The following is a 13,623-nucleotide window of genomic DNA, read 5'->3' as shown; positions in this document are numbered from 1 at the left end:
GTAGCACACATTGCAGTGTGTGACACCCCGGGAACGATGAACAGATCTTACCATCGTCCTGCGGCTCCCGGCCCACAATGCGGAAGGGAGGAAGTGGGCGGGATGTTTGCGTCCTGCTCAGCTCCGCCCCTCCGCTTCTATTGGCCGGCTGCCTCGTGACGTCGATGTGACGCCGAATGTCCCTCCCACTCCAGGAAGTGGACGTTCGCCGCCCACAGCGAGGTCGTATGGAAGGTAAGTACGAGTGACGGGGGTTGATCGTTTGTGCGGCACGTTCAACAAATTGAATGTGCCGCACATACAATGGGGGCGTTGCAAATCGCATACGAAATTGCATGCAAAATTGCAACGTGTAAAGCAGGCTTAAAGATCCCATCATTTATAACACATGGACAGCAACGTAAAAGCAAACCCCAACAGACGTCCTGTCATTTCTGCTCCTCAGACCACCACCCAAAGTAGGATGAACTATATACAATACGGACCCCAAACTACCGTAGTGCGATCAAAGAATAGAAGTCCAGAAAAATCATAAGAATGTAACAAAATCCTGACCTAAATAATCTGCATTATTAAGCACCAGACTCAGAGGCTCCTGTTTTTGGGGGTGAAGTGCTCGCACACAGGGACCCTCTCTGAGCAGACCACAACTGTTAACTGCAGACAGACGGCAGACAGTGACAAGGGGTAAATAGAGACAGGCGGCAGAGAGAGACAGGCAGCAAAGAGAGACAGGCGGCAGACAGAGACAGGCGGCAGACAGAGACAAGGGGTAAATAGAGACAGGCGGCAGAGAGACAGGCAGCAGAGCGAGACAGGCGGCAGACAGAGACAAGTGGTAAATAGAGACCGGCGGCAGAGAGAGACAGGCGGCAGAGAGAGACAAGTGGTAAATAGAGACAGGCGGCAGAGAGAGACAGGCAGCAGAGAGAGACAGGCGGCAGAGAGAGACAAGTGGTAAATAGAGACAGGCGGCAGAGAGAGACAGGCGGCAGAGAGACAGGCGGCAGAGAGAGACAGGCGGCAGAGAGAGACAAGTGGTAAATAGAGACAGGCGGCAGAGAGACAGGCGGCAGAGAGAGACAGGCGGCAGAGAGAGACAAGTGGTAAATAGAGACAGGCGGCAGAGAGAGACAGGCGGCAGAGAGAGACAAGTGGTAAATAGAGACAGGCGGCAGAGAGACAGGCGGCAGAGAGAGACAGGCGGCAGAGAGAGACAAGTGGTAAATAGAGACAGGCGGCAGAGAGAGACAGGCGGCAGAGAGAGACAAGGGGTAAATAGAGACAGGCGGCAGAGAGACAGGCAGCAGAGCGAGACAGGCGGCAGACAGAGACAAGTGGTAAATAGAGACCGGCGGCAGAGAGAGACAGGCGGCAGAGAGAGACAAGTGGTAAATAGAGACAGGCGGCAGAGAGAGACAGGCAGCAGAGAGAGACAGGCGGCAGAGAGAGACAAGTGGTAAATAGAGACAGGCGGCAGAGAGAGACAGGCGGCAGAGAGAGACAGGCAGCAGAGAGACAGGCAGCAGAGAGAGACAAGTGGTAAATAGAGACCGGCGGCAGACATGCGACATACAGAGACAGGCTATAGACAGAGATAATCTGCAGACAGAGACAGGCGGCAGAGAGACAGGCGGCAGAGAGAGACAGGCGGCAGAGAGAGACAAGTGGTAAATAGAGACAGGCGGCAGAGAGACAGGCGGCAGAGAGAGACAGGTGGCAGAGAGAGACAAGTGGTAAATAGAGACAGGCGGCAGAGAGACAGGCGGCAGAGAGAGACAGGCGGCAGAGAGAGACAAGTGGTAAATAGAGACAGGCGGCAGAGAGACAGGCGGCAGAGAGAGACAGGCAGCAGAGAGACAGGCAGCAGAGAGAGACAAGTGGTAAATAGAGACCGGCGGCAGACATGCGACATACAGAGACAGGCTATAGACAGAGATAATCTGCAGACAGAGACAGAAGGCAGGCAGGGCGGCAGGCAGATAGACAGGAGACAGACTAACAGGCTGTAGACAGAGACAGGAGGCAGACAGACTGACAGAGGCGGCAGACAGATAGACAGGCTGCAGCCGGCGCGTCCCCGTTACCCGGCTGTGTGGGGACGCGCGGCCGTGGTTGCCATGGGGATCGTACAGCAGTGAGAAGCCGGCGGCTGGTAACAACATGCCGGAGAGAGCCTCGGTGACTGTGCGGTTCGGTCCGTATATGAACGGCGCTGGTATAGTGCAGCACGGCGTGTCACGGCTGCAGGGGCTGCGAGGTAGGTGGCGAGCAAACCGCAGGACTCCATGTGCTGGAAGCTATAGAAGGAAGAGTCCGGACTGCAGCGGGCGGCAGTGACACCAGACAGGTTATGGGTGCACACAGGTCAGGCGGCTTTAGTGCAGTTTGGCCTTAAAGGGGATGTCCACTACTTAGATAACCTCTTTTCAATCACTATGATCCAACCTTATAAAATAAGGCTAAAAAAATAATAGTTTCCCCCACTAACATTTGCGGTAACGTATTATGCTTGGTTCCAGTATCACTTTCTATAGTGTATGTGAGGACTCACTTTTTGCAGCACAATTTAGCAATGAAGCAGGACAAACAATTTCTATCCATGCAGTTTTCTTCTTCTCAGTCGCTCTATAAGTGACACCTGCACTTTACAATGAAACCTGTCTGCACCTTTCCTCCATACAGCGGATCACATGGCATTACAGGCTGCGCCAAGAGAAATGATCCCTTTCCTCCTTTGTGTAGTGATCGATGTGCCAGGTATGGGAGATCTACTATAGAGTCATATACAGATTAGGCTGAGAGACCACCGGTGAGTGTCCATGTACTGACCTGACCTCCAATGTCGCCCCTGTGCACTTCCAGCCTGATTTACAGTGCTGGACAAAAGTATTGGCGCCCCTGCAATTCTGTCAGAGAATACTCAGTTTCTTCCTGAAAATGATTGCAATCACAAATTCTTTGGCATTATTATCTTCATTTATTTTGCTTGCAATGAAAAAACACAAAAGAGAATGAAACAAAAATCAAATCATTGATCATTTCACACAAAACTCCAAAAATGGGCCAGACAAAAGTATCGGCACCCTTAAGGCTACTTTACACACTGCGATATCGGTCCCGATATCGCTAGTGTGGGTACCCGCCCCCATCTGTTGCGCGACACGGGCATATCGCTGCCCGTGCCGCACAACATCGCCCAGAGCCGTCACACATACTTACCTGTCCGGCGACGTCGCTGTGACCGGCGAACCGCCTCCTTTCTAAGGGGGCGGTCCGTGCGGCGTCACAGCGACGTCACTGAAACGTCACTGAACCGCCGCCCAATCGCAGCGGAGGGGCGGAGATGAGCGGGACGTAACATCCCGCCCACCTCCTTCCTTCCGCATAGCGGCCGGGAGGCAGGTAGGGAGAGCTTCCTCGCTCCTGCGGCGTCACACGCAGCGATGTGTGCTGCCGCAGGAACGACGAACAACCTCGTTACTGCTGAAGTAACGATAATTGGGAATGGACCCCCGTGTCGCCGATTAGCGATTTTGCACTGTTTTGCAACGATGCAAAATCGCTTATCGGTGTCACACGCAACGGCATCGCTAATGCGGCCGGATGTGCGTCACAAAATCCGTGACCCCAACGACTCCGCATTAGCGATGTCGCAGCGTGTAAAGCCCGCTTTAGCCTAAAGCCTGCTTTACACGCTGCAATTAATCGTGTGATCGCACCCGCCCCCATCGTTTGTGCGGTAAGGGCAATTTGTTGCCCGTGTCGCACAATGTTGTAACCCCCCGTCACACGTACTTACCTCCCAAACGACCTCGCTGTGGGCGCCGAACATCCACTTCCGGAAGGGGGAGGGACGTTCGGCGTCACAGCGACGTCACACAGCGGCTGGCCAATAGAAGTGGAGGAGCGGAGATGAGCGGGACGTAAACATCCCGCCCACCTCCTTCCTTCTCCATTGCCGGCGGGACGCAGGTAAGCTGTGTTCATCGTTCCCGGGGTGTCACACGGAGCGATGTGTGCTGCCATGGGAACGATGAACAACCTGAGCACAGAAGGACGTTCGATATTTTGAAAATGAGCGACGTGTCAACAAGCAACGATAAGGTGAGTATTGTTGCTCGTTCACACTCGCTCGTAGCTGTCACACGCTACGATATGTCAAATGATGCCGGATGTGCGTCACTTACGACGTGACCCCGACGACATATCGTATGATATATCGTAGCGTGTAAAGCCCGCTTAATACTTAGTTGCACAACCTTTAGCCAAAATAACTGCGAACAACCGCTTTTGGTAACCATCAATGAGTTTCTTACAATGCTCTGCTGGAATTTTAGACCATTCTTCTTTGGCAAACTGCTCCAGGTCCCTGAGATTTGAAGGGTGCCTTCTCCAAACTGCCATTTTGAGATCTCTCCACAGGTGTTCTATGGGATTCAGGTCTGGAATCATTGCTGGCCACTTTAGTAGTCTCCAGAGCTTTCTCTCAAACCATTTTCTAGTGCATTTTGAAGTGTGTTTTGGGTCATTGTCCTGCTGGAAGACCCATGACCTCTGAAGAAGACCCAGCTTTCTCACACTGGGCCCTATATTATGCTGCAAAATTTGTTGGTAGTCTTCAGACTTCATAATGCCATGCACACGATCAAGCAGTCTAGTGCCAGAGGCAGCAAAGCAACCCCAAAACATCAGGGAACCTCCGCCATGTTTGACTGTAGGGACCGTGTTCTTTTCTTTGAATGCCTCTTTTTTTTCCTGTAAACTCTATGTTGATGGCTTTTCCCAAAAAGCTCTACTTGTGTCTCATCTGACCAGAGAACATTCTTCCAAAACATTTAAGGCTTTCTCAGGTAAGTTTTGGCAAACTCCAGCCTGTCTTTTTTTATGTCTCGGGGTAAGAAGTGGGGTCTTCCTGGGTATCCTACCATACAGTCCCTTTTCATTCAGACGCTGACTGATAGTACGGGTTGACACTGTTGTACCCTCGGACTGCAGGGCAGCTTGCACTTGTTTGGATGTTAGTCGAGGTTCTTTATCCACCATCCGCACAATCTTGCGTTGAACTCTCTCGTCAATTTTTCTTTTCCTTCCACATCTAGGGAGGTTAGCCACAGTGCCATGGGCTTTAAACGTCTTGATGACATTGCGCACCGTAGACACAGGAACTTTCAGGTCTTTGGAGATGGACTTGTAGCCTTGAGATTGCTCATGCTTCCTCACAATTTGGATTCTCAAGTCCTCAGACAGTTCTTTGGTCTTCTTTCTTTTCTCCATGCTCAATGTGGTACACACAAGGACACAGGACAGAGGTTGAGTCAACTTTAATCCATGTCAACTGGCTGCAAGTGTGATTTAGTTATTGCCAACACCTGTTAGGTGCCACAGGTAAGTTACAGGTGCTGTTAATTACACAAATTAGAGAAGCATCACATGATTTTTCAAACAGTGCCAATACTTTTGTCCACCCCCTTTTTTATGCTTGCTGTGGAATTATATCCAATTTGGCTTTATGACAATTTTTTTTTTTCATTGAAGACAAATTAAATGAAGATAATAATACCAAAGAAATTGTGATTGCAATCATTTTCAAAAAGAAACTGAGTATTATCTGACAGCATTGCAGGGGTGCCAATACTTTTGGCCAGCACTGTACATGTGGCTTTTATACTAGAGTTTCCATGACTGGCATATCAGATCTCCACAATAAAGGATTTATTTCAATTTTAGGTACAAATGCTTAGAGTCATTCTCTTCTTTCTTTGATTGTGACCAGCATCTGGAAGTCACTGTGCGTCATAAGGTCGCATCATTTAACTTGCATCCTTATAATTTTCCGTAACCATAGGCATAACTAGAGTTTGATGGGCCCCGGTGCAAAGTTCAGACCTGGCCCCCCCACTCCATGTACACCGACACTTACGGTACAGGGTAATGACACTGACACTTACTGTACAGGATAATGACACTGACACTTACGGTACAGGATAATGACACTGACACTTGGCTCTTACCCACAGCACCCAGGTTTCCGATGATCTGAAATCCCTCTATCAGCACCCAGCTTTCCTATGTTCTGATATCCATCTTGTCCTCGGCACCCAGCTTCCCCATGCTCTGCTATACATATTTCCCTCAGCACCCAGCTTGCCCCTATCAGAGCATGGGAAAGCTGGGTGCTGAGAGAAGATGTATAGGAGAGCATGGGAAAGCTGGGTGCTGAGGGAAAGAGCCTTTTTCCCCTCAGCACAAAACGTTCCCATCCCATGCTTGTATCTTTGTCCCCCCTTGTATATAGTGCTCCAAATACTATAATGGCCCTCACATAGCCTTCTATATAGTATAAAGGATACTACATAACCCTTCATATATTAGAATGCACCTCCATAGTCCTCCATGTATTATAATGCATTTCCCATAGTTCTCCATGTATTATAATTCACACCATAGTCCTCCATATATTATACTGCACCACATAGTTCTCCATATATTATAATGCACCCCCATAATATTCTATGTATAAAGTAGCCCGCATAGCCCTCCAATTATTATAATGAATTTCTCATAGTTCTCCATGTATTATAATTCACCCCATAGTTCTCCATATATTATAATTCACTCCATCGTTCTCCATATATTATAATTCACCCCATAGTTCTCCATATATTATACTGCACCACATAGTCCTCCATGTTTTATAATGCACCCCCATAGTCCATGTATAAGGTAGGCTCCATAGTCCTCCATATATTATAATGTAGCCCCCATAGTCCTATATGTATTATAACGCAACCCCATTCATATTTTATTATGCAGCCCCATACTCCTCCATGTATAATGCACCCCTATATTCCATGTATAAGGTGACCTTCATTTTGTATTATGCAGCCCCATAGACCTCCATGTATAATGCAGCCCCATAGACCTCCATGTATAATACACCCCTAGTCCATTTATAAGATGTCCTTCATGTTTATTATGCAGACCTCCATGTATAATAATGCAGCCAGTCTCCCCAGGCCTCCATCTATAATAACGCAGCCAGCCTCCTCAGGCCTCAATGTATAATATAGCAGCCAGCCTCTCCAGGCCTTCATGTATAATAATGCAGCCAGCCTCTCCAGGCCTCATCTATAATAATGCAGCCAGCTTCCCCAGGCCTCCATCTATAATAATGCAGCCAGCCTCCCCAGGCTTCCATGTATAATAAAGCAGCCAGCCTCTCCAGGCCTCCATGTATAATAATGCACCCAGCCTCTCCAGGTCTCATCTATAATAATGCAGCCAGCTTCCCCAGGCCTCCATCTATAATAATGCAGCCAGCCTCCCCAGGCTTCCATGTATAATAAAGCAGCCAGCCTCTCCAGGCCTCCATGTATAATAATGCAGCCAGCCTCCCCAGGCCTCCATGTATAATAATGTAGCCAGCCTCCCCAGGCCTCCATGTATAATAATGCACCCAGCCTCTCTAGGCCTCCAAATATAATAATGCAGTTAGCCTCCCCAGGCCCCCATCTATAATAATGCAGCCAGCCTCCCCATGCCTCCACGTATAATATAGTAGCCAACCTCTCCAAGCCTCCATTTATAATAATGCACCCAGCCTCTCCAGGCCTCCATCTATAATAATGCATCCAGCCTCTCCAGGCCTCCATGTATAATATAGCAGCTAGCCTCTCTAGGCCTCCATGTATAATATAACAGTGAGCCTCTCCAAGCCTCCATGTATAATATAGCAGCCAGCCTCTCCAAGCCTCCATGTCTAATATAGCAGCCAGCCTCTCCAGGCCTCCTTGTATAATATAGCAGCTAACCTCTCCAGGCCTCCATGTACAGTATAATGCAACCTCCCCAGGCCTCTGGCCACCGTGTACTCACTAATTTATATAAAAAAACAAAAACAACAAGTACTCACCTCTCTCCTCCTTCCACCGCTGGTCTGTCCTCACGTCTCCTCGTTCCACCGCTGCTGTCCTCACCGCTCTCCTCTTCCACCACCGCTGCTTGTCCTCACCTGTGTCCTCCTTTTCCCCGCTGCTGCGGTCGATGTCCTCCTGTCCTGTGCTCTGTGCACTCAACACAGCAGTCGCACAGGAGTGACGTCACCGCGCAGGCACAGGGGGAGAATGATGATGCATTCAGCGGCGCCAGCCACTCTATGCCTCATTTTTACTATGTGCGGTGACGGGGGAGGGGGCGCAGTGATGGGGGAAATGGCGCGGTGACATGGGGAGGGGGGTCCGGTGCCGCCGACACCGGGCAGGTGGGCCCGGTGTCGGCGGCAGCGGGTCATATAGTGCCCGCGTGGCCTGTGACAGATCAGCGCAGCTCCTCTCTCACTGACAGGAGCTGGCTGCTGATCTGCCGGGCGGCCGCGGGCCCCTAACCTCCCCGGCTCGGTAGTTACACCCCTGGCCGCAAATATCCAGAAGTAAAAATCACTGCAGTGGATGGAAACAGCATGGGGAAGATGCCCGGACACATCTCTGACTCCTACATCACTGCTGGGAACAATGTTGCCAGAGTATTACATCACTTTTACAGACTGAAAATAAAACATACAAAACTGAAGATAAAATTGATGTTAAAGGAAAAAATGTTAAACATTTGTATAATTCTGTATAATGACTTGTATGTAAGGCAAAACTACAGACAGAAAAAAAAACACCTTCTCCACCCCTTAATAGCTGTCACACGCTCGCCGCTGGGAGATGGTACTTGCTGCTAGCTGAAAGTGGTCCTAATGGACCACAAGGGAACCCTGGGTCTTCCCTAACATGGGGTAGAGGACTGGGACTGAGGCAGCTGACCCCCAGGACAGGGGCGGACACAGGAGCCGGCGGGACACAGTCTCAAGTGCAGACGTGGACCAACAGGATGGCTCAAGGCAGGTAGATCAGGCTGGATGGACAAGGAGAGTGTCAGGCAGGGCAGGATGGACAGGCAGAGTCCAGGTATAGGCAAGACGGGACGGACAGAGTATGTAGTACCAACAGGGCAGGTAGAGTCCAGGTATGGGCAGAATGGGACTTGTACCAGGTGCTAACAGGCAGGACAAGCTGGTAGCCAGGTATGGGCAGGACCCAGGAGCCAACAGGCTGAACGGGCTGGGAACCAGGTACGAGACAAGGCAGGCTGGACCCAGGAGCCAACAGGCTGAATGGGCTGGGAACCAGGTATGGGACAGGACAGGCTGGACCCAGGAGCTAAAGGACTGAACAGGCTGGGAACCAGGTACGGGCAGGACATGCTGGACCAAGTAGCCAACAGGCTGAATGGGCTGGGAACCAGGTACAGGACAGGACCAGGACACAGGACTGGATACAGGACAGGACTGGACCAGACTGGACAGTTGACCTGACAACTGACTAGACAGAATGAACTGACTAACAGGAAATATGGTGTTGAACAGGCAACTCCCTTAGTAGGACATTGCCCTAAATACCCAGTGCCTCTCAGCGATAAGCTGAGAGACACTTCCTGGAAGTGGCGTACTGGCCCTGTAAAAGAGGGGTAGCAGCGCATGCGCACTCCTTAGGAGCACTCCTGGACAAGCTGTGACGCGCGGACAGACTTTGAGAGGCAGGGGAGGACAAACCACGTGGAGGACAGGCAGAGATGGCGGTCATCGTGGGGGTAAATGGCCGTGGCGGTGAATGACAGCGCATCCTTGCTTGCAAGGGACACAGTGTTACAGTACCCCCCCCCTCTTACGCCCCCTCTTCCTTAGCGCTGAAGAAGGTCCTTGAAGTCGATGGTAACTGGCAGGCAGGCGGAAATCAGGACAGGCTAGCAAGAAAAAGTCAAATCAAAGTTAATACTAGCTGGCAGGCAGGCGGAAATCAGTGCAGTCTGGCAAGCAAAGTCAAATAAAAGTTACCGGAAGCCGAAAAACAGGCAGAAATCAGGACAGTCAGGAAGGATGGAGTCACCCGGTTCCAAGGCAAACCTAGAATAAACAGACAAGACAAAACAATAAAGGATATTTTCCAATTGCGTTTCTCCTACAGGATCAGGAATGAGGCATCTGGGTTCAGACAGGAGTATTCCACCTATGCACGACACCAATCAAGGCTTCATAGGGCATCAGATAGGAGTTTGGAGATGTTCCACTGGTTCAGTAACGAGGCGACCAAGTTCGGATTGGACGACACCGATGAAGGCATGAGAAGGCATCGGATGGAGGTATCCATGCACGACACCGTCAAAGGCTTCAAAGGGCATCGGATACCAGTTTGGCGTTGCACCACCAGGATCAGATTGGACCAAGACCAGGATTCAGGAACAGGATCAGATTGGAGCATTCCACCTATGCACAACACCAATTAAGGCTTCAGAAGGCATCGGATAGGAGTATGGAGATGCACCACGGGTTCAGGAACAGGATTAGATTCAGACTGGAGCATTCCACCTACGCACGACACCAATAAAGGCATCAGAGGGTGTCAGATAGGAGTCTGGAGATGCACCACAGGTTTAGGAACAGGATCAGATTCAGGAGCAGGATTCCAGAAAACAAAAGGCCTCTTGAAAGATGGAGCCAAGCGGACAGGTTTCTTCAGACAAGGAACTTCCATGTCAAAGTTCAGGCTGGAGCAAAAAATCGGAGTCAGCGGAGTCCATGGCCTGCTCAAACTGTCACACACTCGCCGCTGGGGGATGGTACTTGCAGAGAGCTGAAAGTGGACCCACTGGACCATAGGGGAACCCCTGGTCTACCCTAAAGTGGGGTAGAGGATCGGGACTGTGCAGCTGACCCCCAGGACATGGGCGGTCACAGGAGCAGGCAGGACAGAGTCCCAAGTGCAGACGGGGACCAACAGGGTGGCTCAAGGCAGGTAGTACAGGCTGGACGGACAAGCAAAGTGTCAAGCACAGCAGGGCAGGACCGACAGGCAGGGTCCAGGTACAGGGAGGAAAGGACGGACAGATTCTCTACTACCAACAGAGTCCAGGTACGGGCAGGACAGGACTGGAAGAGTCTGTAGCACCAACAGGGCAGAGTCCAGGTACGGGCAGGATAGGACTGGTATCAGGTGCCAACAGGCAGGACGGGCTGGTAGCCAGATACAGGCAGGACTCAGGAGCCAACAGGCTGAATGGTTTGGAAACCAGGTACGAGACAGGATTGGCTGGACTCAGGAGCCAACCGGCTGAACTGGCTGGGAACCAGGTTTGGACAGGACAGGCTGGACCCAGGAGGCAACAGGCTGAACGGGCTGGGAACCAGGTATGAAAACAGTCGAGACAGAACAAACTGACTAACAGGAACTATGGTGTTGAACAGGCAACTCCCCTAGTGGGAGATTGCCCTAAATAACCAGTGACTCTCAGCGATAGGCTGAGAGACACTTCCTGGTAGTGGCGTACTGGCCCTTCAAGAGAGGGGCAGCGGCATGAGCGCGCACACTCCTTAGGGACTCTAGAAGGCAGGGGAGGGGAAACCACATGGAGAAGAGGCAGAGGCGTTGGGCAGCATGGAGGGACACGGCTGCAGCGGTGAGTGACAGTGCATCCTTGCACAAGAGCAAGGAGCGCAGGGATGCAGCTTTACAATAGCTGGACTAACCGTATTTCACTGACTATAGTAGATGGTATAGTAGTGAGGGAAATAAAACTACACCCTTCGGTAGTCACTGGCAGGGGCGTAACTACCGCGGTCGCAGAGGTCGCCATTGCAACCGGGCCCAGCAGCTTAGGAGCCCGCTCTACAGACCATGCGGCCGCTATATGTACCGTTGCCGCCGCCACTGACACTTAGCCCCCATGCCCCCGTGACATCGGCGGCGGCACCGGGCCCATGACCGGTGTCATCGGCAGCGGCACTGGCCCCCTCCCCTGTCATCGCGCACAGCAATGATGAAGCATGGAGCGGCGCTCCATGCTCCATCATTCTCCCCCTGTGCGCGGTGCCGTCACTGGGCTGAGAGCACAGAGCGCAGGACGGGAGGACAGTGACCGGAGCAGTAGGGGAACGGAGGACAGAGGTGAGGACAAAGCAGTAGTGAAACAAACGAGGTGAGTAATTTTTTTTTTTTTTTTTAATCGGTGAGTACACGGTGGCCAGAGGCCTGGGGGTGCTGCATTATACACAGGGAGGCCTGGGGGTGCTGCATTATACACAGTGAGCCCTGGGGGAGGCTGCATTATACACAGTGAGGCCTGGGGGAGGCTGCATTATACACAGGGAGGCCTGGGGGAGGTTGCATTATACACAGGGAGGCCTGGGGGAGGCTGTATTATACACAGGGAAGCCTGGGGGAGGCTGCATTATACACAGGGAAGCCTGGGGGAGACTGCATTATACACAGGGAGGCCTGGGGGAGGCTGCATTATACACAGGGAGGCCTGGGGGAGGCTGCATTATACACAGGGAGGCCTTGAGGAGGCTGCATTATACACAGGGAGGCCTGGGGGAGGCTGTGTTATACACAGGGAGGCCTGGGGGAGACTGCATTATACACAGGGAGGCCTGGGGGAGGCTGCATTATACACAGGGAGGCTGCATTATACACAGGGAGGTAGAGGTACAGGTGATGGTCTCTGACCACGTGGTGACTATCAGACTAATGAAAGATATGACTTCAGGTATGGACTGAATACTAATATTGCTAGTGTAGTGAAGGGTCACAACCTGTTTACTTAGCATACTATATATGTCTGAGGGGTATCTATGTGTGGCCTTGATTTATGCATGGTAACATTCTGGAAATAATAGTTTGAATATTATATGCACATGTATTGAATGGTATCCATTTGTAGCCCTCATGTAACCTGTGGTTATTATACTTACATCCCATTATACTCAGTCCCACTACCTGGACTGCAGTAGGTTACTGAGTGTCTGTGCATGGAGATATTCAGGCATGTTTGTACTTATCTTTCAGGCATTAATTTCTCTGCAAGTTCTTGTAATTTAGTCAGTACCGGTATCTAATGAATAAATGTACTATTGTTGGTCTGCCCAGAGATCGCTACCTTATGAATTGTAGTGCGGCTATACTATCTTTCCCCTATTCTTCACTAAACTGTTGTCCTATTGTCAAATGTAATTAATTAATATGGTTATGCACTTTGCTTATGAATAAAAATAATTTTCACTTTTGAAAGCAATTCTAGATTCCTGTATCATTATTGTAGGTAGTATATTATACACAGGGAGGCCTGGGGGAGGCTGCATTATACACAGGGAGGCCTGGGGGAGGGTGCATTATATACAGTGAGGCCTGGGGAGAGGCTGCATTGTACACAGGGAGGCCTGGGGGGCTGCATTATACACAGGGAGGCCTGGGGGAGGCTGTATTATACACAGGGAGGCCTGGGGGAGGCTGCATTATACACAGGGAGGCCTGGGGTGGCTGCATTATACACAGGGACGCCTGAGGGTGCTGCATTATACACAGGGAGGCCTGGGGGAGGCTGCATTATACACAGGAAAGGCCTGGGGGAGGCTGCATTATACACAGGGAGGCCTGGGGGGCTGCATTATACACACGGAGGCCTGGGGGGGCCTGCATTATACACAGGGAGGCCTGGGGTAGGCTGCATTATACGCAGGGAGGCCTAGGAGAGGCTACATTATACACAGGGAGACCTGGGGGAGGCTGCATTAAACACAGAAAG

The 13,623-nt window shown here is 51.0% G+C and overlaps 1 protein-coding gene across 1 annotated transcript in view; it reads left to right on the top strand.

Moving 5' to 3' along the window:
• Positions 1 to 2,061: 2,061 nt before the first annotated feature.
• Positions 2,062 to 13,623, top strand: part of C5H10orf53 (chromosome 5 C10orf53 homolog) — a 37,533-nt gene continuing 25,971 nt past the window's right edge. The window contains exon 1 of the mRNA XM_075347293.1: positions 2,062 to 2,260. Coding sequence (XP_075203408.1) covers positions 2,164 to 2,260 — 97 coding nt within the window. The 5' untranslated portion in view covers positions 2,062 to 2,163. The remainder of the gene's footprint in view (positions 2,261 to 13,623) is intronic.

This window comes from Anomaloglossus baeobatrachus, chromosome 5 (genome assembly GCF_048569485.1).
Source record: "Anomaloglossus baeobatrachus isolate aAnoBae1 chromosome 5, aAnoBae1.hap1, whole genome shotgun sequence".
NCBI classification, from domain to species: domain Eukaryota; kingdom Metazoa; phylum Chordata; class Amphibia; order Anura; family Aromobatidae; genus Anomaloglossus; species Anomaloglossus baeobatrachus.
The sequence above is the reverse complement of the archived record's forward strand: the minus strand, read 5'-3'. Positions and strand labels throughout refer to the sequence as shown.